The 13117-nt window shown below is 39.9% G+C and overlaps 1 protein-coding gene across 8 annotated transcripts in view; it reads left to right on the top strand.

Annotated features, from left to right (window-relative positions):
• DGKI (diacylglycerol kinase iota) overlaps positions 1–11086 on the top strand; it is a 229932-nt gene extending 218846 nt beyond the window's left edge. For all 8 annotated transcript variants that reach the window (XM_075855860.1, XM_075855859.1, XM_075855858.1 and 5 more), the window contains 3 exons: positions 8145–8181; positions 9435–9534; positions 10496–11086. In XM_075855860.1, coding sequence (XP_075711975.1) covers positions 8145–8181; positions 9435–9534; positions 10496–10612 — 254 coding nt within the window. In that variant the 3' untranslated portion in view covers positions 10613–11086. The remainder of the gene's footprint in view (positions 1–8144; positions 8182–9434; positions 9535–10495) is intronic.
• The last annotated feature ends 2031 nt before the right edge of the window (positions 11087–13117 follow it).

The raw sequence follows: 13117 nt of genomic DNA, 5'->3' as shown, positions 1-13117 counted from the left end.
GCGCTGCCATCTTTTCACAATCCCGCTTTTCTGGCGGTATTTGGGCCTTTGTATCTGGCGCCTCCCGCTGCGTCCTCCCCCTCTGTCCTGCTTTCACAGCCGGGCTGTTTTTGTCTCCTCTCTGGGCACCCGCTGGGCACGGAGTGACAGTCTGGTAATGGCATCTTCTCTAAAGCTTCTTCCCTTTTCTATGTGAGCTGTGGAGGAGGATTTGGAACGGTTGAGTGGTGATGCCCGGGTTACGCTGCCCGCGATTTGGGTGACGGCTCCATGTGGGGTCACCACCAAAATTGTTCGAAAGTTTTACCATTCACTTAGAGAAAAACATCATACCCTGTACCACTGCCCCCATAGATGCCCATTACCCAGTCTTACTGGGCACAATGCACTAGTGGTGTGTACTGACCTCCTCTACCCTCCACCACTAGCCAGGACACCGCCATTAGGTAATATCGCTGCCATGAAGGGGGCACTTGTCTGCAGCAAGGTTTAGGTCGGGGGTACGTGTCACATATACATGAATGTCAGGACACAAGGTTTCCCAGCAGAACATTGTCCAGATCATCACCCTGCCCCCGCCGGCTTGTCTTCTTCCCATAATGCATCCTGCTGCCATCTCCCCCCCAGGTGAGTGACGCACACGCACCCGGCCGTCCATATGACGTAAAAGAAAACGGTATTCATCAGACCAGGTGTCTTCCATTCTCCAGTTCTGATGATCACGTGTCCATTGTAGGCGGTTTTGGTCATGGACAGGGGTCGGCATGGGTGCTCTGACCAGTCTGTGGCTATACAGCCCCATATCCAGCAAGCTGCGATGCTCTGCGTGTCCTGACTCCTTTCTATCATAGCATTAATTTTATTTGTTGTACAATATTTCTATACTGACCTCCTATATACACTCCACCACTATAAACTGTATACTCTTCTATACTGACCTCCTACATACACTCCACCACTATATACTGTATATTCTTCTATACTGACCACCTATATACACTCCGCCACTGTATACTCTTCTATGCTGATCTCCTATATACACTCTGCCACTATATACTTTAAACTCTTCTATACTCACCTCCTATATACACTTAGCCACTTTATAATATATACTCTTCCATACTGACCATCTATATACACTCTGCCACTATATACTGTATACTCTTCTACATTGACCTCCTATATACACTCCGCCACTATATACTGTATACTCTTCTATACTAACCTCCTATATACACTCTGCCACTATATACTGTATATTCTTCTATACTGACCTATATACACTCTGCCACTATATACGTATACACTTCTATACTGACCACCTATATACACTCTGCCAATATATATTATATACTCTTCTATGCTGACCTCCTATATACACTCTGCCACTATATATGGTATATTCTTCTATACTGACCTATATACACTCCACCACTATATACGCCTCTATACTGACCTCCTATATACACTACCACTATATACTGTATATTCTTCTATACTGATCTATATACACTCTTCCACTATGTACAGTATACTCTTCTATACTGACCACCTATATACACTCTGCCACTATATATTATATACTCTTCTATACTGACCTCCTATACACACTGCCACTATATACTGTATATTCTTCTATACTGACCTATATACACTCCGCCACTATATACTGTATACGCCTCTATACGGACCTCCTATATACACTCTACCACTATATACTGTATATTCTTCTATACTGATTTATATACACTCTACCACTATATACTGTATATTCTTCTATACTGATTTATATACACTCTGACACTATATACAGTATACTCCTCTATACTGACCACCTATATACACTCCGCCACTGTATACTCTTCTATGCTGATCTCCTATATACACTCTGCCACTATATACTGTAAACTCTTCTATACTCACCTCCTATATACACTTAGCCACTTTATAATATATACTCTTCCATACTGACCATCTATATACACTCTGCCACTATATACTGTATACTCTTCTACATTGACCTCCTATATACACTCCACCACTATATACTGTATACTCTTCTATACTAACCTCCTATATACACTCTGCCACTATATACTGTATATTCTTCTATACTGACCTATATACACTCTGCCACTATATACTGTATACGCCTCTATACTGACCTCGTATATGCACTCTACCACTATATACGGTATATTCTTCTATACTGATCTATATACACTCTGCCACTATATACGTATACACTTCTATACTGACCACCTATATACACTCTGCCAATATATATTATATACTCTTCTATGCTGACCTCCTATATACACTCTGCCACTATATATGGTATATTCTTCTATACTGACCTATATACACTCCACCACTATATACGCCTCTATACTGACCTCCTATATACACTACCACTATATACTGTATATTCTTCTATACTGATCTATATACACTCTTCCACTATGTACAGTATACTCTTCTATACTGACCACCTATATACACTCTGCCACTATATATTATATACTCTTCTATACTGACCTCCTATACACACTGCCACTATATACTGTATATTCTTCTATACTGACCTATATACACTCCGCCACTATATACTGTATACGCCTCTATATGGACCTCCTATATACACTCTACCACTATATACTGTATATTCTTCTATACCGATTTATATACACTCTACCACTATATACTGTATATTCTTCTATACTGATTTATATACACTCTGACACTATATACAGTATACTCCTCTATACTGACCACCTATATACACTCCGCCACTGTATACTCTTCTATGCTGATCTCCTATATACACTCTGCCACTATATACTGTAAACTCTTCTATACTCACCTCCTATATACACTTAGCCACTTTATAATATATACTCTTCCATACTGACCATCTATATACACTCTGCCACTATATACTGTATACTCTTCTACATTGACCTCCTATATACACTCCGCCACTATATACTGTATACTCTTCTATACTAACCTCCTATATACACTCTGCCACTATATACTGTATATTCTTCTATACTGACCTATATACACTCTGCCACTATATACTGTATACGCCTCTATACTGACCTATATGCACTCTACCACTATATACTGTATATTCTTCTATACTGATCTATATACACTCTGCCACTATATACCGTATACACTTCTATACTGACCACATATATACACTCTGCCAATATATATTATATACTCTTCTATGCTGACCTCCTATATACACTCTGCCACTATATATGGTATATTCTTCTATACTGACCTATATACACTCCACCACTATATACGCCTCTATACTGACCTCCTATATACACTACCACTATATACTGTATATTCTTCTATACTGATCTATATACACTCTTCCACTATGTACAGTATACTCTTCTATACTGACCACCTATATACACTCTGCCACTATATATTATATAATCTTCTATACTGACCTCCTATACACACTGCCACTATATACTGTATATTCTTCTATACTGACTTATATACACCGCCACTATATACTGTATACGCCTCTATACTGACCTCCTATATACACTCTACCACTATATACTGTATATTCTTCTATACTGATTTATATACACTCTACCACTATATACTGTATATTCTTCTATACTGATTTATATACACTCTGACACTATATACAGTATACTCCTCTATACTGACCTCCTATATACACTCCACCACTCATGTATTCTGCCAATTTCTCCTCCTTCTATATTGGCCTGCCCTCTTACTATATGCTATAATGGTCTGTCCCATACTATAATCATTCTATATACTGTCCTATACATTAGAATATATACTTTCTTCACTGATTACTTTCATGGTCTATACCTGGATCTCCCAACCTTTTAGCCTGGGAGATACGTGCTAAGATAGAAGTCGATGTTGAGCTGCATTAGGTCTTAAGAAGAATAAATATAATTGTAAAGTAAAAACAATGTGAAATCAAAGAAATGTAAAATATATTAACACTTTGTAACCAATCACTAATAAGAACAAAGGTACTCCACTGAAAACAATAATATCTGTAGATGCCCCAGCTGGTGACAACATCCAGGGGCCCGAAAGGGTCATGTGGCTCCTGAGATACTGGATAGGGGGCACTCGTCTAAGGTGGTACAGGGAGAGACTACTCTGGTCCAAAATCAGTGATAAATAGGTATACGTTTAAATTTATTGAAATACACTTGTTCTACCTGTATAAACGTTTAAAATAATTCTTTAATGATAATTTATTAAAATATAGTAGGGCACAAAGTGCCAAAAGATCCAAATACAGGCGTTGGCAGCCAGATCAAGAATGCACAGTAAGAGGAGTGTGAAATGGACAATCAACATGCACTGATTGAACAGTGCCTGACAAGTCTGATGTAGTTTTCAACACCTCTTAAGATGTGCTGGCAAATATTGGTAGGATCTGATTGCCACAGATTACAGGCACACTTCCCTACGCGTTTCTGCACCACATTAGGGGAGCGTCCTCAGGGGTATGAATTGCCTGATATCACTCGTATTAGTTCACGAGATGCCGGTCAGCTGATATTCAGCTGTTCAAGTAGTATAACGGCGCATACGAGACACTGATGTCGGTCTAGCGCGCGCCGGAGAAACAAGGAAGCTTTAAAGCCCTGGCCCCACCTCCCAGGCATTGCGTAGCAAAGTGCCGATCCAATGGGAGAGTAAGACGTCGACCAGCGACGCCCACCCACAGGTCGGCTCCCTAGTAACCACGCAGCCAATGGAACAGATGCAACAAGCATCTATGGTAACAGGGGGGAGCTACAGGCGGCCGAGCATACAATGCCGATAGCAAAAATGAAAACAAGCGCCATGTGAATGACAGGGCGATCGGGGAGACACATAAACAACCAAACCACAGTGCAAAAATGTAGCGAAGATGGCCATCGAACATGAAGAGCAATGATTTAGTAAAGGAAATTGACAACTAAGACACCAGACCATGCACGAAAGTTAAACAGTGGAGACTAAGTGTCAGTAATTGGCAGGAGTAGTAGAAATAGATAACTAATGTCAGTGATTACCAGGAGTAGGAAGAGTAAGACAAACGGACTAGAAACAGCTGACCTTCTTATAAGAAAGGAAGATATGAGATAGAATCATTGAGGCCCAGTGGTTTGATGGTTTGCATCCTGAAAATCCACTGGGCCTCCTTTTGTAGAATACGTTTGTCCCAATCTCCTCCCCTAATAGGTGGCTTGATAGATTCCATCCCTTGGAATTTAATGACGGAAGAATCTCCCAGATGGTGGTCCCACACATGTCTAGATACAGGAGTATCGGTTTGATTCTTAATATCGCACATGTGGTCTCGGATTCGCCGTCTAAACTCCCTTATGGTTTTACCAACGTACTGCATTCCACAATGGCAAGTGATGAGGTACACTACCCCCTTTGTGAGGCAATTGATGAAAGACCTGTTATGAAAACCGCTCCTGTAACAGTGCTCTTAAAGGTTTTACTTTTCAGCACAGAGGAACAGGCCTTACACCTCCCACATTGGTACGAGCCAGTAACATTGGTAGAGAGCCAAGTCTTGGCACCAGTTGCATCCAAGTGGCTATGCACCAATCGATCCTTCAAATTGCGGCCTCTTCGACTACTCTGGGCTCCCAGGACTATAGGACTATCATCGCACCCAGCACTGTTCAGTCATGTGGACTTTTTTTAATGGCTAATTGCCGAAAGCTGTTAGTCGAGTGGGAATTTCTGCACCGACAGCTTGAGATGGGGGTCCCCTCTTTTTTTTTTTTTTTTAATATGAGGGGTTGTAGCGCCCCCACCCCCAGCCGTCAGGACCTTGGACTCATTTGCAAAATTTTCCTTGGTGTGATGAGAAATGACAATCAAAGACAAGATGGCAGATGTCGAATAATGCCAAGAAAAGACCACCAGGAAAACAAGCCCCACGGGGTATTTCTAGGATGTCTTCTCAGGTATCCCATAAATAGTTAAGAGATGTCTTTAGAATTCCGTAAGACAGAGTTTTCTGATCGATATCTGGTTGCGCTGGGATGTTTCTAGACCAACGTCAAGGAAACGAGGTCTGTTCTCTCAGAAGATAACATCAACCACAAAGCTCCTATGATTGTTCCTGCTCTGAACATTCAAAAAATAATTACTTGGGACTTTTGGTTTGGCATTTCCCATCTGTGAGATCTTCAATCCCTTGAAGTCTTGGTGGCAGTCCCGGGGGTAGATCAATGTCAGTAATTACGGAGGGCTCGTCTCCAAGAACGGGCAATCGAGGGGATCTTTTGTTGTTCCTTTTTTCTTGAAGATTTACATTCGAAAAGAGCATTGGGGGCAAAGAGCGTTGGCGCCCCCCTCTGAGTCTAGTACTGAAGCCATCAATTAATTATTTATGTCCCATAAATCATCACAAATCTCCATACCCCTCATTATTTACATTGAATAAGTGATTTTTTTCATCTTCCTAACCCCGAGGTTCATGTTTCTCTGAAGACCTTCTCCTTCTTAACAGAACATGGCTACATTGATATCTTTAGTAGTTCATCTTTGGTCTGGTATTCATGAAAGAACGTTACATCTTAAAGTAGGAGAAAGTCCCGGAATTATAAGGCCTGGAGACATCTGAGGATCTGTGGAAAGCTGGTGGAGCATATTCCCTCTCCCATCTGTTAGCCCTCTCATCCGTTGAGGGTTTGATTCCTAACAGAAATAGGATGTATTTCTCGAGAATATTCTTTCTTCTGTTAGGGTCTTTGAGCTTGTTAAAGGCATAGTCATGATCTCCAAGATCGTCTACATCCATCTTGTTGTTTTCCATCCTCTTGGGTCTTCCCAACATAGTTGTCTTCTCCATTGAGTTGGGTCTTCTTCTCGTAGACTCAAAGCTTCGGTCTTCAAGTGGAAGAGTTGGCTAAATTGGCCAAGGATCCACTTTTTGGTTTTTCTTGAGACTCTTGGTACTCAACAGTCTTCGCCACCTTGGCTATTAAATCAAGCATTTGACTGTGAAATCAGTTGTACGTACAAATCTTGGTGGTTGTTGTTGGTTATCGTGAATTTGCATCCAAACCATATTTGTCGGAAATTTATTTTCGAGACTGATTGTCCAACCTATTTACTTGATCTGTTCGCTGATGCACACAGAACAAAACGGGCCCCATAGCAAATATAGAAATGCGCCCCATATTATGGTGCTGAGTTTTGCATCCCAGGACAGAAGATACCTAATGTTTGTTCCCCCCACAACGCCATTTCCATCACTCTTGATCCATTACCACACCGCTTGTTTGCTAAAAATGCGTTTTCAGTGTAGAGGGGATTACTTTGCTGCCATCACCCTATAGCAAGGGGGATGAGACCAAACGGGGCTGTACCCCCCTCTCTCCAAGGGCCCTATAGCAGCCACATGGTCTGCCTCTATGTTATGTATGCCCCTGGATTTGTTCTATGGATTATTGTGGCTTTTATATACAGTATATGACTGCATTGAAAATTCTGCTGGTTGCCCTTGGAAACAGACAGCAGTTTAGCTGTCAGACATGTGATCTAACAGCTTAGCAAGTCAGCAGAATTCTCAATGTATCTTAAATTGGGAATGGAGAAGAAATGTAACTCCAAATCAATACTCACACCGACAAGAGGTGCGGGGATCGGTACAGGGTCATGTGATGGACACACAGGTGCACGGTTCATCACAGTTAAAGTATGTGTATCTAAGCTGTGTCTTCTAACGATCCCCGCACCTATGTGTCCATCACATGACCAGGACAGAATATTATCCACTCGATGCAAACAATGAATGTTCCTACTAAATAACAACAAGCAGAGATCTTGAAAACTGGAGGAATTGATAAAGAAAGTATATTGGAAAATTGTATAACTTTTAATTATACAAACAAAATGACATTAGTTTGCTGAAAGTGGAATATCCCTTTAAGCGACTAGATTCCATTCTCCATATTGATACATAGTCATCACTCGTAGATTTCTGTATTTTATATTTTTCCCTATTAGATTGCAGCTGTGAAATGCAAAGTGCTGCACAAAAGTGGAGTTTTCCTTTAAATTCTCATTCCCATCTTTCTCCTCTATCGCTTTCCCTTCAGGACCTGCGGATCTCCTGGACATGGTAGATAGAACCACGTAAGTATGACCAGTACAGTCTTAAATCTCTCACATGCCATAAATCAATTTCTCCAAAAAAGTAGTAAATTTTGGCTCATGTCTGTCTTGCGCAAAAGTTTGCAATTTGTTTTATTTTTTCTCTCCACAGTTTTGGAGAAAGTAGGCAGGGCTTTTTGGGAGGGGGCTGGACACCCGCGGCCCTACAGCTTTACTATAATTTACGCTAGAAATTGGCGTACATTATAGTGGAAATCTACTAGATTTCAGTTTGTGGCACCCCAGCAGTCCAAGATGCGCCAAATTTATTAAATTCAACGCATGTTATAAATTCCGCCCCGCAAAGTTTTGCTGTTGGCACATTATTTGTTAACTTTCCAGGGGTAATGTGCTGCTTGGCCGGCGTAAATGATATGGGAATTCTGGTCAATTCTGGTAAATCTAGGGTTTTCTATACATCTGACTATTGAACAGTGTCTGCCGTAAAGACTACACCTTCCAGAATACAAATTATTAGAACATGCTCTGCCCAGACATTGAACCAGCAGGGGCCTTCTGGGAGATGTGAGGTCAGCGCTATTGAGATTCAAGCAAAATTATAAAATGCAGCTCTACACCTCCCCGAATACAAAGGATCAGAGCATGTTATGCCCAGACATTGAACCAGCAGGGGCCTTCTGGGAGTTGTGAGGTCAGAGCAATTGAGAATACTGTAGAATTTTAAAATGCAGCTCTACTCTTCCCAGAATACGAATTAGCAGAGAATATTCTGCCCAGACACTGAGCCAGCACAGGCCTTCTGGGAGATGTGAGGTCAGAGCTATGGAGAACGCAGCAGAATTATAAAATGCAGCTCTTCACCTCCCAGAATGCAAATTAGCAGACCATGTTCTGCCCAGACATTGAACTAGCAGGGGACTTCTGGGACATGTAAGGTCAGAGCTATAGAGAACCCCAAAAAAATATGAATGTAGTTCTACACCTCCCAGAATATAAATGATCAGAGCATGCACTTCCCAGACACTGAGTCAGCAGGGGCCTTTTGGGAATTGTGAGGTCAGAGCTACAGAGAAGCCAGCAGAATTATGAATGCAGCTCTGGATTAATGCTTTACTTCCTAATAAAATAGGACGACTCTTTACTACCTGTCCCTAGAGGCTAAGACTACAGTAGCTGGTATATGTCATGGTACATCTGACATACTGTACATGGACATTTCATAGTTGATATATGATCTTAACCTGCTATGTGTTTACTTTTATGCATTTTTTTAGCGGAGAGACGGCGTTGCACAAAGCTGCTTTCCAGGGACACCGGCAAATTTGCCAAATTCTTGTGGATGCCGGTGCCTGTGTGTTGAAAAGGGATTCCAAGGTAAATCATCAAGGAGAAGACAACAGCATTGGGTCAGATGTTACCTATGGGCATTCTCCAACTTTCAATAAAAGGCTAAAAAAAAAATTCAAAAAAAATTTCAAGTCCCTTTGCTAAGCTAGACCCCTTAATCACTCCTTCTGGTACCACCCCTTTACTTTCTACACTCAACTTCTTCTGCCTTGTCCCACCCTAGCTCTCCCTATGATTACTAAACTAATGGTCAGGACACTTTGGAACTAGAACCTAAAGACCCAGCAGTTGCCTAAACATGGCCATACATATTAGACCAAATTTGGCTAAAATGGGACAATGTTTACCATATCTTCTATGGCTGATGAAAGACTGAGGCCACCAGTCACTATGTTGGATTCTTTTAAGCAGATCGTCAGATAAAACAATGTTTGTATGGTCTGATGGGCCGATTATGGCGGATCGTTCTCTACTTTGAGCATTTTTAAATGATGTCCCTGATCCTTGATGGTTGGATCGTTTGATATTGGTGGTCGATCTTAGTCTAATGTGTATGGCCACTCTGATTGCACTTTTATAAGACCCACTTGTCAGGCCAGATGGCCGATGGAGGATTCTTCTGTCTTTAAGGGATCCACATGATATCCCTAAAGATTTCGCCTGCCAGGAGCTAAAACGGCCAACCCTTGGAACCGGATTGGGGGTGTGGGGGCTTACGTAACTTCCACCCTCCAACTGAATTGGAGGCTCTCGGCAATGCTGATTGGAGGAGAGCTGGTGACAGACAATCTTCAACTCCTATTTATTTGGACGCGCTTACTTCCCGAATTCTGAATTGGGCCGCTGTTCAATCGGCGCTCAAAATGCCCAATAAGAAGTCTTGAAAAATTAGTTTATTTTCCCTTCAGTTACGCTCATTTTCTATGAAACAAATTATATTCCAAGTTGACTTTTACTTGTGACACAATTTTCTCGTTGACTTCTACAGGGACAAACCCCTCTGGACATAGTGCAAGTAGCGGGAGACTCCGAACTTGCGTCTTACTTGGAAACCTGTCAAGCTAAGCAACTTCTTTCCAATGAAGACCTGGAGACAGCGGTTTGACGAGGGCAGCAGATGGCAGAAACCAATTTGTGAAAGAGAAGAGACACACGTAGCCGAAAGGTTCCTGGAGAAGGTCAACCCCACCAGGAGGAGGAAACTGGTCGGAAGAGTCACCCCTTCCTCATGCAAGATTTCCGGTGTTGGGTGCACTTTCCAGTTTCTTAAGGGCTATCGAGACTCGCCACGGAACTGCCGCTCACTTGGCATGTTGAGGGTTGACGAAACCGAAGTGAAGAATGGCAGAGATGGGGCCGAGCCGGAGCCCCATGTGGAACCCTCTCTCTTACTCTGTGTTGTTCTACAAGACGCATGATCCCGTCCATTGTCTTATTTCCTCACCTTGGTCAGACCGCTCACCCGGCCCGGTCAGAAGGACGGATTCTTAGGCCTGCACAGTGTTATTAACCTCACAGCCGTTTTCTTTTTCTTTTTGGTATCTGCAGAGCCAAATCATTAAAGAGAGACTGGATTCTACTACGACTGTGTGTGGTTAACGTTTGGGCACAAACCGATTATAATTTATTCATAGTGTATAAAGTCAGTCTATTAATATATTATTTTTTTTAATCAGAAGACCACATGACCCAAAATACCATATAATAATACCACACGAAAAGACGTCTTGTCACATTCACAAATATATAGCTATATATCAGCGCTCATATACCATGACATAACCTGTGATGTTTGATTTGTAACATTATTACATAGATCGTTGCAAACTACTGTTCTCTGTCAGACATTTTAGGTTAATAAAGTCTAAATGAAGTGTCCTTTTATTAAAGAGTAACCTTCACCTACACCTAGGTAGTTATATCCTTATACATAGGGGCAGTATTATAGTAGTTATATTCTTGTATATAGGAGGCAGTATTATAGTAGTTATATTCTTGTATATAGGGGGCAGTATTATAGAAGTTATATTCTTGTATATAGGGGAGCAGTATTATAGTAGTTATATTCTTGTATATAGGGAGCAGTATTATAGTAGTTATATTCTTGTATATAGGGAGCAGTATTATAGTAGTTATATTCTTGTATATAGGAGCAGTATTATAGTAGTTATATTCTTGTATATAGGAGCAGTATTATAGTAGTTATATTCTAGTATATAGGGGCAGTATTATAGTAGTTATATTCTTGTATATAGGGAGCAGTATTATAGTAGTTATATTCTTGTATATAGGAGCAGTATTATAGTAGTTATATACTTGTATAGAGGGGCAGTATTATAGTAGTTATATTCTTGTATATAGGGGGCAGTATTATAGTAGTTATATTCTTGTATATAGGGGGCAGTATTATAGTAGTTATATTCTTGTATATAGGGGCAGTATTATAGTAGTTATATTCTTGTATATAGGGGGCAGTATTATAGTAGATATATTCTTGTATATAGGGGCAGTATTATAGTAGTTATATTCTTGTATATAGGAGCAGTATTATAGTAGTTATATTCTTGTATATATGAGCAGTATTATAGTAGTTATATTCTTGTACATAGGGGCAGTATTATAGTAGTTATATTCTTGTATATAGGGGCAGTATTATAGTAGTTATATTCTTGTACATAGGGGCAGTATTATAGTAGTTATATTCTTGTATATAGGAGCAGTATTATAGTAGTTATATTCTTGTACATAGGGGCAGTATTATAGTAGTTATATTCTTGTATATAGGGGTAGTATTATAGTGGTTATATTCTTGTATATAGGGGGCAGTATTATAGTAGTTATATTCTTGTATATAGGAGCAGTATTATAGTAGTTGTATTCTTGTATATAGGGGCAGTATTATAGTAGTTATATTCTTGTATATAGGGGGCAGTATTATAGTGGTTATATTCTTGTATTTAGGGGGCAGTATTATAGTAGTTATATTCTTGTATATAGAAGTAGTATAATAGTAGTTATATTCTTGTATATAGAAGTAGTATTATAGTAGTTATATTCTTGTATATAGGAGGCAGTATTATAGTAGTTATATTCTTGTATATAGGAGCAGTATTATAGTAGTTATATTCTTGTATATAGGAGCAGTATTATAGTAGTTATATTCTTGTATATAGGGGGCAGTATTATAGTAGTTATATTCTTGTATATAGGGGCAGTATTATAGTAGTTATATTCTTGTATATAGAAGCAGTATTATAGTAGTTATATTCTTGTATATAGGGTCAGTATTATAGTAGTTATATTCTTGTATATAGGGGCAGTAATATAGTAGTTATATTCTTGTACATAGGGGCAGTATTATAGTAGTTATATTCTTGTATATAGGGGTAGTATTATAGTGGTTATATTCTTGTATATAGGGGGCAGTATTATAGTAGTTATATTCTTGTATATAGGAGCAGTATTATAGTAGTTGTATTCTTGTATATAGGGGCAGTATTATAGTAGTTATATTCTTGTATATAGGGGGCAGTATTATAGTGGTTATATTCTTGTATTTAGGGGGCAGTATTATAGTAGTTATATTCTTGTATATAGAAGTAGTATAATA

This window comes from Rhinoderma darwinii, chromosome 3, assembly GCF_050947455.1.
Source record: "Rhinoderma darwinii isolate aRhiDar2 chromosome 3, aRhiDar2.hap1, whole genome shotgun sequence".
Taxonomy (NCBI): domain Eukaryota; kingdom Metazoa; phylum Chordata; class Amphibia; order Anura; family Rhinodermatidae; genus Rhinoderma; species Rhinoderma darwinii.
The sequence above is the reverse complement of the archived record's forward strand: the minus strand, read 5'-3'. Positions and strand labels throughout refer to the sequence as shown.